The sequence below is a fragment of the Suillus bovinus genome (assembly GCF_016758785.1).
Source record: "Suillus bovinus strain UH-Sbo-P2 chromosome Unknown EDB93scaffold_37, whole genome shotgun sequence".
Lineage (NCBI taxonomy): Eukaryota > Fungi > Basidiomycota > Agaricomycetes > Boletales > Suillaceae > Suillus > Suillus bovinus.
The window spans coordinates 57759-73908 of record NW_024542093.1 but is presented as its reverse complement, the minus strand read 5'-3'; the positions used below and the strand labels follow the sequence as shown (position 1 = coordinate 73908).

General features: G+C 46.2%; 6 protein-coding genes across 6 annotated transcripts; 4 read left to right on the top strand and 2 right to left on the bottom strand.

The window, feature by feature from the left end:
* Positions 1-2193: 2193 nt before the first annotated feature.
* EDB93DRAFT_1152535 (dihydrouridine synthase-domain-containing protein) lies at positions 2194-3933 on the top strand. The gene is made up of 4 exons (XM_041449754.1): positions 2194-2524; positions 2582-2617; positions 2677-2968; positions 3038-3933. Exons 1-4 carry the CDS (start codon positions 2408-2410, stop codon positions 3865-3867), a joined length of 1275 nt encoding a protein of 424 aa, XP_041306534.1. The 5' UTR covers positions 2194-2407; the 3' UTR covers positions 3868-3933.
* EDB93DRAFT_1152532 (uncharacterized protein) lies at positions 3934-5549 on the bottom strand. The gene is made up of 6 exons (XM_041449753.1): positions 5456-5549; positions 5286-5405; positions 5215-5228; positions 4752-5161; positions 4248-4698; positions 3934-4167 (listed from the first exon to the last, which is right to left on the bottom strand). The coding sequence occupies exons 1-6, from the start codon at positions 5493-5495 to the stop codon at positions 4054-4056; spliced, it is 1149 nt and encodes a 382-aa protein (XP_041306533.1). The 5' UTR covers positions 5496-5549; the 3' UTR covers positions 3934-4053.
* A 2531-nt stretch (positions 5550-8080) lies between these two features.
* On the top strand, positions 8081-10565 carry EDB93DRAFT_1152494 (uncharacterized protein). The gene is made up of 13 exons (XM_041449752.1): positions 8081-8212; positions 8271-8445; positions 8521-8606; positions 8744-8833; positions 9127-9164; positions 9224-9248; positions 9389-9404; positions 9454-9594; positions 9650-9709; positions 9760-9787; positions 9840-9897; positions 9947-10170; positions 10224-10565. The coding sequence occupies exons 2-13, from the start codon at positions 8366-8368 to the stop codon at positions 10278-10280; spliced, it is 903 nt and encodes a 300-aa protein (XP_041306532.1). The 5' UTR covers positions 8081-8212; positions 8271-8365; the 3' UTR covers positions 10281-10565.
* A 97-nt stretch (positions 10566-10662) lies between these two features.
* On the bottom strand, positions 10663-12585 carry EDB93DRAFT_526896 (uncharacterized protein). The gene is made up of 8 exons (XM_041456629.1): positions 12246-12585; positions 12028-12192; positions 11854-11972; positions 11642-11803; positions 11507-11582; positions 11327-11455; positions 11090-11271; positions 10663-11036 (listed from the first exon to the last, which is right to left on the bottom strand). The coding sequence occupies exons 2-8, from the start codon at positions 12095-12097 to the stop codon at positions 10818-10820; spliced, it is 957 nt and encodes a 318-aa protein (XP_041306531.1). The 5' UTR covers positions 12098-12192; positions 12246-12585; the 3' UTR covers positions 10663-10817.
* On the top strand, positions 12584-14149 carry EDB93DRAFT_526595 (Alpha/Beta hydrolase protein). Its single transcript, XM_041456626.1, has 8 exons — positions 12584-13044; positions 13097-13252; positions 13307-13333; positions 13385-13444; positions 13605-13628; positions 13684-13827; positions 13881-13964; positions 14026-14149. Exons 1-7 carry the CDS (start codon positions 12816-12818, stop codon positions 13946-13948), a joined length of 708 nt encoding a protein of 235 aa, XP_041306530.1. The 5' UTR covers positions 12584-12815; the 3' UTR covers positions 13949-13964; positions 14026-14149.
* Positions 14120-15774, top strand: EDB93DRAFT_526273 (dienelactone hydrolase). The gene is made up of 9 exons (XM_041456625.1): positions 14120-14506; positions 14566-14713; positions 14773-14798; positions 14854-14913; positions 14963-15016; positions 15081-15104; positions 15178-15321; positions 15388-15490; positions 15559-15774. The coding sequence occupies exons 1-8, from the start codon at positions 14290-14292 to the stop codon at positions 15447-15449; spliced, it is 735 nt and encodes a 244-aa protein (XP_041306529.1). The 5' UTR covers positions 14120-14289; the 3' UTR covers positions 15450-15490; positions 15559-15774.
* Positions 15775-16150: the final 376 nt, after the last annotated feature.

Sequence of the window (16150 nt, the reverse complement as noted above, 5' to 3'; positions counted from 1 at the left end):
ACAATCACCGTGGATAGCTATACATGGGGGATATATCCTGGAATGGATAACTATAGTAGAGGATGTATCGCAATTAATGGATCATAGTCCATGAGGATGTATCGTTCTGCCATAATGTGGTGGAAACTTGGCTAGCTCTTAATTTGATCTCCTGAGTCCATCCTCTCTGATATGTGCTGCACTGTCTTAATCTCATCAAGGATATACCTGACGACTATTGACAGGTATACCAGAAATTCAGAATAAACAATGGAAACCGTGGCACATTTAAGGGAGGCGAATTTATTCTTAACCTCCTTGTAGACCCGCCTGTGAACGATGACCCGCAGGAACAACCAGAACTTCGAGTTAACAGCAACCCACATCTTTTTCGTCGTGCCAGCTGTCACGAGTACCTTTAACAAACCATTATTCTTTCCTGAATCTTCCTAAACGCCAATACACAGCGCCTAAGCCTAAGCCTAACCCTACCCTGAAAGCGTCTATCATTCCCGAAATACCTTTAGCGCCCACAACACGTGTCTTCGATGTGACTGATGAAGAAGACGAGTTCTTTGATTGTGAATAGATTAGATTAGATATGATAAGATAAGATACGGTCACGTGATGCTTCTTTAATATTCTACGATGTTCTATGGTACGATTCCCTTTCTCTTTTTATGATTGGCTAGTAGTTGTAACTCAGTTTCAATCTCCGTCTCAATAATTGTATATAGGTAGCATGTCTTGGTCGATAGTTCCTTAGTTCAAACCTCTTGTATCTACATTGTAGCAATCCAAGACGTACCTGCTCATCATCATCTTTGTCCGATAACCTTCGTTTGAGTCCTAGTCTCTGCCCAGCGTTAATTCGTTATTGGGTTGTGACACCAGCCTGGCGGAATAGGTAAAGCGTCATCGCGAAGGCATCTTCAGTCTATCATGATACAACCTATGCAGCACGCCGGATCCGAGTTCCTCTACTGCTGCGGTCCTATCAAACTTCAGAAGTGAGAACGAGTCAATTGCTTTTTATACATGATGTGTACACGGTGATTGACTCGTTCTCACACATCTCCATACACGAGAGGTTGTACCCGCTAAACCATCTACACCTCGAATGAAAGACTGTCGTGAAAAGTTCAGGTTTGAAAGTAACCATCATAGTGATGACGTCTCAAAACAGCAACACCGAGGCGCCAACCTGCTCGACATCTTGTAAGGGCGCAACCACGTCGCTAATGCACATCAGTCTCGGTACGTGTTCCCACGAATCAACAACAAGATTTGAGTCTCATCCAGTCTACTTTTCATTAGATCATTCAGACGAACAACTGTAAATCGAGGCTCGATGCTAGGCATAGAATCGACAAAGAATCAAAGGACCGAATGACGATCTTTGGATTACCAACGTACTCCAAGGCGTATAAACAGCTCTTGGGAAGTGAGAGGCACCCAGAAAAGGAGGCAATGCTTAGGTCTCTGACTTTCTCTCCAAGACATGTTGTGCTTCACAACTACCGAGCTCAAATTGCATCCAGTCACTACTCTTACCTGGTATGTGACGATTTTTCACACTCTCAATTTGAACTTATGTATTGATAGGACTATAAATATCACACTGGGTGAAATGTACACCAGTATCTTTACAGTACATCATTTCGTCGTTGCCCATCGATACTTCGTCGACCAAATTCTTGCATTAGATTTCCGACGCCCTTCAGGACAGATTGAGTGCTGCTTCTGGCCTACAGATATACTCAGGCTTGTTCTAACGCTGACTATGCTGGAGTGGTAGCATATATCTCGCTTTGCAAAATTCACGCGGCTGAACGAACGGTTATCGCAAATATAGCATCTTAACAAGTCTAACAAAAATAGCAGGCTCTGTTGCGATTAGCGCTTCCAATCCTCTCCAGTCACAGTTATAGCAGAGGCTGTTGATACTAGACAGTGTTAGTCCTCAGTCAGATAGAACGGACTGATATTGGCAAATACCTAGACAGCGTTAGTCTAGGAATGACAAGTAAGTTATGTATGTATGGCGTGATAACGAAGAGCGGCTTACCCTCAGTCAGATAGAACGGACTGAGGGAAGGAGGGAATGAGGCATGAGATATATATATATACATAGTCCGTGTTGGTATTCCAACTATCAACTCCGCCAAGCGTGATTTGTATCGTATAAGGCACACTGGCGTCAATAGAGGCTAGCCTTGCCTACCTTTATTGGCTTGGATACATCATATTTTCAACTGGTCTAATTACTCCAATAAATATTCTATTTGCTTAGTCGTGTAAGTCACGTGAGGCCATAGTCCATCTTAGCTTCGAACTTTCGAAGTACTACGCCGGTTTTCCAATAACGTCCTTCGTCTCCCTACTCTTGCGCGCTCTGCGCGAGCGCACTTTCAAAAAGGTCGTTACGATGGCAGCTCAGACCACCTCCGATCATCCCAGGAAACTCGCTGGGTATGAGTTCTACCACCGGATCCTCGGTAGCCCAAAGCTCATCGTTGCGCCAATGGTAGATCAAAGTGAGCTGGTGAGTAGAGTCCATTCATGTACGCGCTATCTATCAATTTATGTTTGATTGACTCAGGCCTGGAGAATTCTATCACGCCGATATGGTTCCCAGGTACGTCTCTGATTGCCATCATTTTCTGCTCTTGTCATTCACTTATCCAATTTACTCAGCTTTGTTACACACCCATGATAAACGCCAAGATGTTCTCCCCCCCTTCTTCTCACGCATATCGTGCTCAGGCATTCAATACTTCTTGTCTGGAAGAAGGTTCAAGTACACATGACCGCCCCCTCATCGTTCAGTTCTGTGCCAATAATCCTTCACAGCTCCTCACGAGCGCACTCGCTGTACAAGATCACTGTGATGCTATTGATATAAATCTTGGGTGTCCTCAGGATATCGCAAGGAAGGGACACTACGGAAGCTTTTTGATGGACGAATGGGAGTTGATCCATGACTTAAGTGTGTTCTTTTCATTATTTTACATTAGAGTTCTAATTTTTAGGGCTAATGATGTATCCGTCGGAACAGTTAACGTACTTCACGAAAACCTCTCCATACCCGTCACTGCCAAATTCCGAATATTTCCCTCCGTAGAAAAAACAGTGGCTTACGCCAAAATGCTGGAATCCGCAGGGGCCCAGATCCTCACTTGCCATGGTCGCCTGCGCACCCAACGTGGACAAAACACTGGACTCGCAGACTGGTCGCACATCAAAGCCGTGAAAGAGGCAGTTCGGGTGCCTGTGTTCGCAAACGGCAACATTTTATTTCATGAAGATGTAGAGAAGTGCCTGAAAGAGACCGGCGTGGACGGGGTGATGAGCGCTGAGGGACAGTTGTATAACCCTGCATTATTTGCTCCTGCATCATCTGGGAATCTGTCATCGACCCTGACAGGTGCACACCCTCCCCATGCGGACCTCGCGCTCGAGTACCTGACTATCGTCAAGAATCTCAAAACCCCAACATCAACGAGCGCGGTCAAAGGTCATTTGTTTAAAATCATGCATCCCGCTCTGAGCAGGGAGACCGATCTGAGGGAGAAATTGGGGCGGATCAGAGGGTCGAATGTCATTGAGGAGTATATTGAGGTTGCGAAGAAGATGAAGGAGCGCATGGAGAGGGATGCTACGGAGGCGATGAAGGGGGGACAGATGATTGATGATCTGATCACGATCGAGCCTACGACAGGGCTCAGAGTGCTGCCACATTGGCTCTCACAACCGTACTTCAGGCCGCTTAAATCTCCAACAGAGGCTTCGAAACGAGCTTCTTCACCGATACCTTCGCATGAAGACGTGAAGCGGGCGAGGCTTTCTGGGCAATCTGCTGTGGGCGATATAGATGTTTCTTTGTGATCGCTATCGACTGCGTCCTTCCCGTTCTTTCATAAAATATATCTCCTCTACCCATACAATACGCCACACAGTGTAGATCGCTGGATTTATTAAGGCATACACAATACAATTATCTCGAACGTAACATGAAAAGGATAAACGTCCAGATCACTTATCTATCAGCCACATCGAAGGCTTGTTCTCCTCTTACAATCCTCCTCCAGTCAATATATACTCAATCGCCGAATGCACATTTCCACCGGTCGCAAGAAGCGCCCGAACATTCTGCGATGCATTTGTGAACCCCATATCTTGCAATTGCTGTTTCCCAAATATGAATGCAACGAGCAAAAGAAAAAAGCCCATTAGATCACTAGACACACACAGCACACAAGACGCACCTGCAACTGCACCTGGAAACGTTCTTCGGGTGGCCGCGAATCTGCGGGTGCAGCCGGAGGTGCACCGAAGCCGCCGAATCCGCCTAGACCATTGCCACCTCCAAAGGCAGTCTGCATTTGTGCGAGAGCCGCTGGGTTGAACATGCCGAATGGGTTGGCGGCTGCGCCTGCGCCTGCATCAGTCCCCGCGCCTGCTGGTGGGACAGGAGGGAAAAACGCTGCGAAAGGATTTGGGGCTGGTTGGCTGCCTGTAGGAGCGGTAGAGGGGTTGGAGGTGGGAGACGATGCGGGCGCTGTAGATGGATTGCCTGGTGCCGGGAATGCGGCGCCGCCACCTGCGCCAGGGAAGCCGAATGCTCCACCGCCAAATGGACTAACGCCTGCACCCCCACCCGTACCTTGGAATGCTGCCGCCATCTGTAGCATCGAGCGGAAAGATTCGGGATTTGATCTAACTCAGATCAACATGCATCTTTAGGAGTAGTGGTAGACAAAACAACGTACATCATCTCCCTGAACCTCTCGCTCTGGAAGACTTCGCGGACTTGAGGGGCAATAGCAGCTAGCTGAGGATTGCTCGCGATGATTTGGTCGAGAACGGCGGGATTACTCATGACGCTGCTCATCTGCTGGAGGAATTGGGGATTCTGCATCATTGATTGCATCATGTTAGGATCGTTCGGGTTCAGACCCAATTCTGCAAATGGATTGAAACCAGCGAGAGCACCGTAGCCGAGGTGAGAGTTGAGCTGTGTCAATGGGTCGTGGGGATTCTGGCCAGCTTGCATTGTGGGGAGTGGCGGGACTGGGACAGAAGAGGCTTGAGAACCGGATATGTTTGAGCGAGCGACGCCCTTGACCATGTGGATGGTGTGAGATGTTTGAATTTTATATGTTGAAAGAACATCGTCATCCTGTGCAATAAATGATCAGTGATCATGAGAGTGGCGTACGCAATGATATATACCTTCAATACTCGGCCTTCGGTAGATACAATGCTTGAACGAACGAAACCTCGTCAAATGCATTAACACGTACCAGAGTATATGAGCCTCTGCCGATCAGCTTCTACATCAGACTTTTCTGCGATGGCACGTTTGAGGTCAAGCACAGTCTTGTCAGTACTGATTGTGATCTGCAGCTTGAGCTCGCTCGGTCCTAGTTCTGGTCAATATGTTTTGCCATTATAAATTGTGGATCAGTCGCACCCTTGACATTTATCTGAATTTCCTGTGGTGTTGAGCTCATGATGGAAGAGGATAAGCGTTGTGTGGGTGCACTGGCACAGGTAACATCATAATATGTCTTATCTGCTTACCTAGCGCGGGAAGACTCCAGAACTATCGGATGATCCCATCTGTTCGGAGACTCATTCTCACTTCTGGTTCACTCTAGCGATGCTTGATCTTTTGCTTTGAAGAAATCGTTATTTCTCGTATACATAAAATCTATGCTTTATTACAATCTTTTCTCGTGTGACTACTTCATAGTGGAGTTCGAACATCGAACAGTGCCACATCCTGGATGCGACAATCCCAGTGGGCGACGCAGGGCACTAGTACAACATACAGGTCGCTGTACAATAGCACAAACGTATAAATGGTATCGTGTTGTCTCGACATCTCTCTTTATCTTCTCATTCTGACACATCATGACTCCTTAGCTTAGTGAGCACCGTTTTACCACTGTCTCCCACTCTGGCGGCTTTTAGGAGAAGATCGCTAATGTACAGACAGATGTATCTGAGCCTACAAACCCATCCGAATCCAAGGGCGTTATCATCTACTTTTCCGATGTCTTCAGTCCTTTCTTCATCAACAACCAATCCATGGGCTATTGTGCTTCTCACTGTATGCTTTTGCGCAGAAAGTGTAATCATCATGTGGTCGGCCTCGATTGACTGCTTTAGAGAACCTATTCATGAATTCGTGGATGAACCAGGCTTCGACAGGCCAGCGTGGATAGCAAAGGCATTTAGTAACGCTAGCACCCATATCCATGAACTAACGCTGTCGTGAAGAAATATGGTATGGTAGCCTCTTTTCAGTTTCACTATTCACCTTTCAATTCCCCATAGGCTCAGGCATGAAACACTGTGCTGTTGGTACGCCTATTCATCATTGCCTTGATGTCGTTCCACACCTCTAGAGGCTTTTTCTTCGGTGGACCGCAGGTGTTGATTCTTGCCCAGAAAGGTAGCTTAATTGTCTCTGGTACGCATATTCCAGCCCCGTGCCATATGCACATATATGCATAATATCATCTCGGTGCAATTGCTTACCCCGCCACTCCCTCCGAGGATCTAACGGAGATCGACAAATGCACTGGTCCGTCCCTTCTCTTTCTTCCAAGATCTGCATGTTGACAAGTCCGATCGACTAGTCCCGATACTCTTTTCTTGCGCTGAAACTGACCACACGTTCCCCAAAGAGACGCATCGGATGGTTGAAGACAGGCTCGTTGGACATACCACTTCCAAATTTTCAGTGGTGTGAGTCATGGAGTTGCGGTCGAATATGATTCGAATGCAGAGAATGCTTGTGAGTGGTGTTTTTTTACTACCCCTCCCCCATTAGTTCTTGTTCTGACATACAACTTTCTGCTTTCTCTTCTCTTCTTGTCCATGGTCTCGTTAATACGAGGATGGGCAGAGGAAGAGTGTCAGCGTGGCATAATCACATGGTTTAACTGTTTTACAACTTGAATAATAAACCCGCCGGCCAGTATCGAAAATTGTTCTTCTTCTGCATGTTCTAGCTTTGCTGAGGTAGCACGAGTGACGTACAACACTATCAGGCTATGGTCTTTGCTGTGACAATGGATACATAGTTGGCTTGCACTGTTAAAAGACATTTTTGTATTCCGCGCAAGAAAATATTGATGCTGGTCTCGTCACCCTGACAGCTTTGGACCTAAATCGTCGTACAGAAGCCCGACAGATACAAAAGGTTTTTCTATGGCTGACTCTTCAACGGGTTGCGTTCAAGTATGTCGGCAGCAGAACAAATCGCCTCGGACCGTTCACACATAAATCTTACATAAGATTAATGTTGATGCGAGATCAACAAATCCCGGTATGACGAACGTGGCATGTATTATTATGGTACGGCATGACGTTACTCGTATAGGTATTTTGTTCTTCAACATCGTTCCTCCTCCAGGTCTTTCAAGCCCTCTGCGATTGGATAGATAATTCTCCGTGGCACTCGGGGTCAATGGCTCGGATTCCATTCTGGCTTACCGAATCCGAGATACCCTAGTACTCATTGCCAGACACAATAATGAAGCGTGAGCCTGCGGCCCTACGAATTCAGCGGCAAGCTCATGCTAATTCACTCCGCGAGTATGGTTTCTATCATGTCATCGCATGTGAGCATGAGCCTTCAGCCTGAGGTCGGCAGTCCACCGCAGACAAGCTTGGATTCTATAGAAGCCAGTAGCCATGATTTTTTAGTGGTGGCCTGGTTTGCATTTCCGTCCTTTCAAATCCAGGGATGCCGCATATATGTACAAGGCGACCTGGCCGCATATTGTTCCACAAATATCGTCACACGTTCCTGTGTACAAATTTCTCCGAGTCCTGGCGCCTCTACTACTTCTACGTACCGTGTTGCAGTGGTACCAGCTGGCACGTACAGGTACCGTACTCCCTGGAGGGCATAACAAATCCAGTTGTTATGTGACAGAACCTCAAGTGATTGAATTAGTGCTCCACCATTTGCGAATACAAATTGTACAATGTTGGGGTCGCTTGATTTACTGCATAATGGTAGGTACAATATTATGGGCGTCAGTATTCATCTCCAATTTTTCTGATAATATGAAGTTTTGCAGGCGATCAGACGGACTCAGTGTGATCACAGGTCATATCTCCAGAGGGTGCAACAAATACAAATGATTACGATACGTTCCCGATGAGCCCGAGTCCAGCGGATTCATGTTCCACTATGTGGGATCTTATCGCCGTATGTGAAAGGTTTGTTCCAATCACCATGGGAGAACCCGTTATCCATCACCCGACAGATTGACGCGGCGATGTGCTACCCTGACTACAGTAATATATAGTACGGGTAAAATGATTGTCATTGCAGTCAGAACTGGTTCAGCTGTCTTTCTTCATGCAGGACCTCCAACTCTTACAGCCCTCTATCGGGAATACGTTCGGAGCACTTTTTATTGGGGCCACCCTTGCGGCATTGTTAGTCAAACATTTTCTCGCCATGCAAGTCAAGACTAAATGTTGATTATGGTCGTAACATTTCTCACGGAACAGCCTCTGGGGTATAAGCAATACTCAAACGTTCCTTTACTTTCAGACGCACAGAAACACAGGAATAACATTCTTTAAGCTGGTTGTACGTTTCTGTTATCTTCTTGTCTGCTCTTTTCCTGATGTTGTGTCAGGTCATTTTGTTTTGGTATATATTTTTTCGAGTTGCAATGGTCCAACACGTCGAGATTATGAACATTTAGGATCCTTGATGCTCTGCACCTAGCCTTCATTGTCCACTGCATCTATTATTACTTGGTGAGAAATCACGCGAGTATGGGTGCGCTCACAAAAATTGTATGGAGTTTTAAAGTGAGTTTCCTTTTCCCCCATTGCACGCGCCACCATCTACTACTATGATACTGATTGGCTCGTTCAGCTTCAAGTCATATGCTACGTAAGCTGGAATTCCAATGCCCTGTGAACCGCCTCTGACATGCACCCCACAGACTCTCATCACCCACAGTGTACAGGCATAAGTTCGATTTGCACGGAGTTCTATGCAACATTAGTAATATCTCTTCGCCCACAGTCTGTATGTCCACCGCCTATGGATAGGTAATTATCTTCCGATCAATAATTATGCTGTGGCTAATGCAGTAAACCTAGTCAGCAAGGGTCGATCAAGAGCTCTCCCTATAACGATGGTGGGTTTGTAATCAATGTCCGTGTACTGTAGGATTTAATTCTGTCGAGCTACTTCTAGTGCGTGATCGTAGCCCTCGCTTCAGGTGAGGATGCCATCTGCCAACTTTCTTCATGTAATCTTGAACATGAAAATCCTTTTAGGTATTGATATTGGTGAGGTTTTTAGCATACTACGTCACGGTGCTGCTGCTACTGTTGGCTCATCATCTTCATTTTGATCTAGCCCTTGTTTGGGTATTGTGAGTGAACCATCTACTTAATTGCTTGCGAGTTGCTGAGCATGAATAGATATCGGTGTCATCTGTTCTCCGACTTGGTTAGGATTGAGTGGGCGGTATATATGGCTTTGGGCACGGTCACTGTTGTCGATATCCTTATTGCATTATCGATGTGGTACTTCCTCGCTACCTCCCGCACCGGATTCTCCAAGTGAGGAGCGACCTGTTGACTGTCGGGATCCGGCATACTGATATTGAATGCTCAGCATGGATTCCTTCGTCAACAAGCTCATGGCTTACACCGTTAGTACTGGCTGTATCACCAGGTATTCCGTTTATCCAGATCATACCATACCTTGATTGATATTTTGTGCAGCATAGGTTCAGTGGCAACTATGATTACAGTAAGGTCCAAATAATCTTATTGCCCAGCTCGTTTCTGAGGGTCGTTTGCAGTGCGCGCTGATGCCGAACACTTTTATCTTTCTCGCCGTTGGATTTTTGGTAGCTAAATGTATGATCACGCATTCTATGAGAATTGTGCTGACTCCCGGCGTTTCAAGTATACGTCAACTCGTTTCTCGCTCTGCTGAATACGCGATACTACTTGGAGTGCAATGCAGACAACATCGACTCCTCCAAAACCCATCGTACGCGCCATTTGCTCTACCGACCGGAGTCGCGCATCAGTATGCCACAAGCAGAGGAAGTCCAGGCCTCCCAGGGGACCATCCCTAAACATCTCGACGATGAAGTGGTTTTCACTCGTCCTGTTCCGACTGACATGGTTTGTGGTTACTTTATTGAATTTCATGAAGAGGATAAAATGATACCATTTAGTCACAGTCTCCACCGATTGCGATCACAGTTGAGATAAGTTCTTTCTCGTCACCTTAGAAGATTGGCTGGGCTCTCGAAAGACCCTCAACATCGAGGTCCAGGGCTAAGCACATTCTCCGCGTGTCAGATAGGATCAGAACCCCAAGGTACATCCCATAGTTAGATTCACATATTCTCGCGAGGTATTTAATGGCCGCCACTATTCGAAAGCTGGTTGGATCGGACAGATAGCTATGTCTAATATAATAAAGCACGCATATCCGCCGGCTCGGGCGCAATTGTGTCCATCATGTCATGTTGTATTACTACGTGTTCACGGTAGTCGTCTATAGTTCTCTCGCAGATTGTCCTTGAAGGGTATGCGGCTATCCCACTGCACATGGAATTCCGTGAGATGATATAATTGACAGATTCAAAGACTGGGAGACCAGATTGGGGGTTACCGAAGAGACTGTTTGTTTGGAGACGAAAAATACTGGCAAGACCGCGCTAATATTGTATTCAAGTTTCCTGCTACTGTAATGAACCAACCGAAGGCGCCCTCGTATTATATTATAATATATATCCAGAAGCATACTAAGCTAGATAGGATAACTACGCTAATGTATGCGCTTTTGAATTATCGACCAAGAAGGATGCAGTATCATTTTGCCTATACATGTCATGCAAAGATTGCATAGGATGCTGCTGCGAGTTTCTGCGTTCTATTCTACTTGTCCCTCCAAGGACAGTTGAGATGTAATCTTGGTTGTGTCGACTGCTCGTGATGCGAATGAACACCATGTAGAAGGCAATCGAGATGATCGGAATGTTCTAGTTGATCCAAGCTCAGTGATATCGATAACAGATATTAACAGCCAAATTACCAAGTCTGCCATAACATACAGTCCATTATTCGAGAGGACCAAGCATATTAGTGCGGAGCAGAGCGCTGCAGAGTACAAAATAGCAGCATCTATGAACACGCGCAGTAAAGGTATCTTCCTTTTCGTAGCGCGGATTCCGGAGACATTGCGCTCGCTCACCCAAATGCGATATGCCAACAATCCTATGCACAAGGTTAATGAGACATCAACATCGCGCTTACGGAAGAGTGTGCCTACCTGAACTAATTAAATTTGTGGCAAGTGTCAAGATCATGAACGTTGCAACTAAATGTCCAATCTTGTTAGTGAAGACATCATCATTACTTGACGCTTGCGAAAAGTCATAGAGAGTAATAACACCAAACGCTTCCAGACAATATCAGGGCACATAATTTCCAACGTATGATTGCAACGAACCTGCGACACCACACCACATCGTGCAAGGTATAACGATAATCCACACGGATTGCCACACAATATAACATCGATAAATCTTTCGACGGAAGGGAGATTCTATAAGCCGTGGGTTTCAAGATTAAGATTTGAACCTACCACCACCCCGTCGCCAAGTAGAGTTTGTAAGACGAGTATTGTATCCTTGATTATCCATGTTTCTTCGTAAGTGTTTGCAAGCCACGCCGCTGGGCCGCCTGGAAATGTGTCACGATGCTTTACTAGTCCCTCTTCGATACGAATGATGCCTACGGCCATGTGCTTGTGGAGCTTCAGCAGATGTCACTATATGCAAGCGGCGAGACACTAACCGCAGTACTCAGTAAGAACAGCAGGGTGGCAACTGCAACTGCTATCCGATTGACCTCACGTTCGCGACGTTTGTAGGCGATTATCCAGATCGTGCCTACAAACATGAGGACCGAAAAGCCTGAAGAACGGTAGTTTGGTGGACATAAAACCGACAAAGTCATTGCGACACCCACCATATAAAATGCCTTCTAACACTAATGACATGATGGCAGCGGTATCCAGCGGGATACCTGATGAAGCCATGATGCAAATGATATACGACCGTGACGCTGTGGGCACTGGAAGTGGTTAGGTTTCGCTATCGTTATATACCAGCAATATTCGGCTCAAGCTGGAGACTAGTATAGTATCAGTCAAGACACCGGGGATCCAGCTAATTGCACTAACGCACCCTGCAGGCCCATCCTGGGCATTCCAAAAAATAGAAGCTACTTGAAATACTGAAAGCGACTTTCTCACTCATAGCCGCCGGGTAAATTCCTCAAATGGAACGGTAGCGGTAGCGGTGACACACTTGCCGTCAATATCAACTTGTTCAACGTTGCCATAAGGCAATTATAAGTTGAAAAAGTAGATGTCGCCTATAGCTTGTCTCGACGTTTCTAGCGTTTTTCGCAATTATCGTACTCGTTGGTGACATAGCCGTGACAATGCAATTAGTGTGAGCAGTAGTATCATGATGTCAGTTGTTCAGAAAGTCACGTGACCTTACGGGCGCCAGGGGTGGGCGAGCGTGCGTCGGTTGAGTTCGTGCCGGCTAAATGAACTTTAAAGTGCTGTAAAACGAGGGTAACAACAATACTGCCATCATAGCAAAAATACATCAAAACATAGGCATCAGCCTTTGCGCGGGACGCCGACACTGGATGGGTGGAGAGTTACCAAGCATCGCGTGGGATACAAGCTCGAAAGGAAACTCCATGATTTGTCCGCTTGACGTCTCATCTCCTTACCAAGCGCCATGTCGTCCACACTCGCAGGCCCATTGACAGATCACTGTTTCACTTCAGTCGCACACAGCGGTACACCCAAGGGTCAAAGCATTACCATCGCTGGCGTACCGACATACCTAGCTACTCCGCAAGCTCCCGCTGCGTCCGGAGTGGAAACTGTCATCCTATACTTCTCAGATGTCTTTGGGCCATTCTATATCAACGCTCAACTGGTTCAAGATTACTACGCTTCTCAAGGTACGTTGCTGTGTGTATAGTATCCTTGTATGCGTATCGATCAAGAAAGCAGGTTTCACCGTGGTTGGGATAGATTACTTTTTTGGTGATCCTGTCCATCTGCATCTTGACAAGCCTGGGTTTGATCGTTCGACATGGAGAGCAAAGTCTGTCGAGCAAGCGAAGGCTAGCGTCCCAAAGTGGGTGGATGGTGTCAAGGAAATGTTCGGTAAGATCCTTTTCAGCATACATGACATGCCGAAATTATATGCAGCAATATCAGGAACGAATGTGAAATATTGTGCCGTTGGTAAGCAGTAGGCTGGGTACTACAAGACTGCTGCCTTCATACTGGATCAAGGTTTCTGTTTTGGCGCGCCCTACGTCTTTCAGGTTGCAGCTACTGATATGATATCGTGTGGTATGTGATATGTCTCTCTACCTTTGGTGTCTATATGCGGAATCATCTACCAGCCGCTGTGGCCCATCCTACGAGTTTGACTGAGGAACTTCTGAGAGCCAGCAAAGGCAGGTTCCATGTTATTTTATCATTAACAACATTAACCAAGCTGTACAATCAGTGCCCTTGCTATTCTCTTGCGCAGGTATATACACGTCTTCCAGTCCTCTGAAGCTTGCTTCACTCATACCATCTTACAGAAATGGACTCCGCATTCCCAGCGCCATTCCGACGACAAGTTGAAGACATCCTTGTGGAGAAGAAGGCAACATACTATTTTCAGATATTCAGCGGTGTATCTCACGGCTTTGGAACAAGGGGAAATCCAGAAGTCGAGACTGAAAGTTAGTATTTGTCTTCTTGGTGAATTGAATTTTAATACTCTTACTTCTGATAGGGTGGGCGAAGGAAGAGTGCCAACGTGCGATGGTGGGATGGTTCAAACGTTTTACGAGTAGCAAGTGATATCTGCCGTTATTAAGTGAAATCGCAAAGTGTTTCGGTAAATCGTACTCACATTGTGACTCTGTTCCTGGATTTAGACGAGTTTGCGGGGACGGCTATGAACGGTTCAAGCTAGCTATAATTATCCAGAAAGTCATTTTCCTGAATACTATTGTGTAATCTATGTGGAACATACGGACATCCGGTACCCTGATTTGTTCACGTGTACCCTTCTCCGGAGGTCGGATGATCACAAAGGTCTTCATGCGTCATCAGCGCCTAGGCTTGCTCTTTCGCTCTGATAATATAAAGGTCTCACGAAGACTACGTTCTTATCTTCACCTCTACTCAGAATATCAACGATGTCCCCCACACTCGCCTCTGCCCCTGGTGGTTGCTGTTTCTCCGGTGTAAAACACACAGGCACACCCGTCGGCCATGTCGAGGACCTCGGCGGAATTCTAACATATATCTCCGATCCTCCTGCTCCCACACAGAAAGTGATACTCTTCCTGGCAGATGTTTGGGGCCCGCTTTTCGTTAACAATAAATTAATCCAAGATTATTTCGCGTCCTGTGGTGCGTTCCTTGTCAACGTTGTGCATTGTGAACTGATAATGAGATCTGAATGAAACTAGGCTATACCGTCCTTGGGCCTGATTATTTCTTTGGCGACTCCGTGATGAACCAGTCTGATAGTCATCGCCAGGTGTGGATTGATAACGCCCGCAAACCTGCTATCAATGCGTTCCCCTGCTTGGCTAGATGCTGTAAAAGGAAAATATGGTACGTGTTTCCGGTAGCTTCCGAGTCACCGAAATGTGTACAATGTACATTATATACAGGGAGGGAGAATACCAAGTACTGTGCTGTCGGTACGTCAATCCAAAAATTGCGCCCAAAAGACGCTGAATTCCTGTGATCAGGGTACTGCTTCGGAGCCTCGTTCGTCATGGACTTGTGTTCTGATGGATCTGTGGTTGCTGGTAAGTGATACGACAGCTTTCAAGAAGTATGCCCACGCGAGAGCTGCAGGAGCACTGGCTCACCCCGCATTCCTCGATGAAAGCCACTTTGAGAAACTTGACAGTGCGTTTCTTGTTGATATATCATCTAACTGCCTTAACAAATACGAATCATTGCATCAATACAGGACCTCTCCTTCTCTCTTGCGCAGGTAACAGTTCTTTTTTGCAAATGTTCGCGATCACCACTAACCTGCTGATTCCCAATTCTATTCTTTCATGTAGAGGAAGACCACACATTCCCACTCTCCTCGCGTCGACGTGCAGAAGACATCATGGTCGCTCGCAAATCCACGTATTATTTCCAGGTGTTTTCAGGCGTCAAACATGGGTTCGCTGTACGAGGCGATCCGGCTATTGACATAGAACGTGAGTGGCCTAGTTTAATTTCTTAGACATCGAAATCGGCAAGGTACTGAATGAATGCTGATGCAGGCTGGGCGAAGGAGGAGAGCGCTAAGGGAATCGTGAGTTGGTTTGATCGATTCACGGTCTAGGTTGGCTATGACGTGTACATTTGTTGGGAGGAGCAATATTGGTGAGTTTTCATGTCGTGGATAACGTTGAAATCAAGTGCAGCTCTAATCATATCTTGTAATTATCCAGCAAATCGGAAAGTTAATTGAAATCATCAGCGGCCTGTAAGATTTATGCAGAGTTGTCAAATCAAAGGAAAAACAGCATCGGTCATGGTCTCGGTCATTGAATCTCGATATGGATCCCTATATTGCTCTATTTTGTTGCATCACATTGTTCGCCTTCTGGGAGCTTAAAAGGTGACAATGAGTGAAGTGTCAACATCCTCGTTGTGTCTATGTTCGTAACAGAAATCCATTCCCTGGATCAGCGCTCAGCATCGCCCATTATGTTGCAAGAACACCCCTAACACCCCAAACCCTATCAAATACGTACTTGCGCTTCGGGGGAAGCAAGGATAAGATGGTATTCAATCGCTTGATGGCCGCTGACGTAGCTGATCCAGGGTCGTCATGTTCGGTTAGAATTCGAGAACCACATTGCGAAAGGTGCCCACCACAGCAATCTCGGCAACTTTGTCTAGCTTGTCAAAGTAAAACAGGGCGCACACCGCATTTCCGATTCCTTCTGTGATGATATCAAAAGTTGAGGCGCTTCTATTATTTGAAGATAACAAGATACGAATTGAGTTGGCAAAGCTACTGACATTAAGTCGTAGATC

Coding starts and splice junctions, on each gene's coding strand:
- EDB93DRAFT_1152535 (XM_041449754.1), top strand. CDS start 2,408: ATGGCAGCTCAGACCACCTCCGATCATCCCAGGAAACTCGCTGGGTAT. Junction 2,525..2,581: donor TGGTAGATCAAAGTGAGCTG/GTGAGTAGAGTC, acceptor TGATTGACTCAG/GCCTGGAGAATTCTATCACG. Junction 2,618..2,676: donor CACGCCGATATGGTTCCCAG/GTACGTCTCTGA, acceptor CAATTTACTCAG/CTTTGTTACACACCCATGAT.
- EDB93DRAFT_1152532 (XM_041449753.1), bottom strand. CDS start 5,495: ATGAGCTCAACACCACAGGAAATTCAGATAAATGTCAAGG. Junction 4,699..4,751: donor GAGAGGTTCAGGGAGATGAT/GTACGTTGTTTT, acceptor GATCTGAGTTAG/ATCAAATCCCGAATCTTTCC. Junction 4,168..4,247: donor GTTTCCAGGTGCAGTTGCAG/GTGCGTCTTGTG, acceptor TTTGGGAAACAG/CAATTGCAAGATATGGGGTT.
- EDB93DRAFT_1152494 (XM_041449752.1), top strand. CDS start 8,366: ATGCAGGACCTCCAACTCTTACAGCCCTCTATCGGGAATACGTTCGGA. Junction 8,834..9,126: donor TGTATGGAGTTTTAAAGTGA/GTTTCCTTTTCC, acceptor CAGTAAACCTAG/TCAGCAAGGGTCGATCAAGA. Junction 9,595..9,649: donor TCCCGCACCGGATTCTCCAA/GTGAGGAGCGAC, acceptor TTGAATGCTCAG/CATGGATTCCTTCGTCAACA.
- EDB93DRAFT_526896 (XM_041456629.1), bottom strand. CDS start 12,097: ATGGCTTCATCAGGTATCCCGCTGGATACCGCTGCCATCATGTCATTA. Junction 11,456..11,506: donor GATGTGGTGTGGTGTCGCAG/GTTCGTTGCAAT, acceptor ATTGTCTGGAAG/CGTTTGGTGTTATTACTCTC. Junction 11,037..11,089: donor TGTATGTTATGGCAGACTTG/GTAATTTGGCTG, acceptor TGGATCAACTAG/AACATTCCGATCATCTCGAT.
- EDB93DRAFT_526595 (XM_041456626.1), top strand. CDS start 12,816: ATGTCGTCCACACTCGCAGGCCCATTGACAGATCACTGTTTCACTTCA. Junction 13,253..13,306: donor TGGTGTCAAGGAAATGTTCG/GTAAGATCCTTT, acceptor CAGCAATATCAG/GAACGAATGTGAAATATTGT. Junction 13,334..13,384: donor TGTGAAATATTGTGCCGTTG/GTAAGCAGTAGG, acceptor TACTGGATCAAG/GTTTCTGTTTTGGCGCGCCC.
- EDB93DRAFT_526273 (XM_041456625.1), top strand. CDS start 14,290: ATGTCCCCCACACTCGCCTCTGCCCCTGGTGGTTGCTGTTTCTCCGGT. Junction 14,714..14,772: donor TGCTGTAAAAGGAAAATATG/GTACGTGTTTCC, acceptor CATTATATACAG/GGAGGGAGAATACCAAGTAC. Junction 15,105..15,177: donor TCTCCTTCTCTCTTGCGCAG/GTAACAGTTCTT, acceptor TCTTTCATGTAG/AGGAAGACCACACATTCCCA.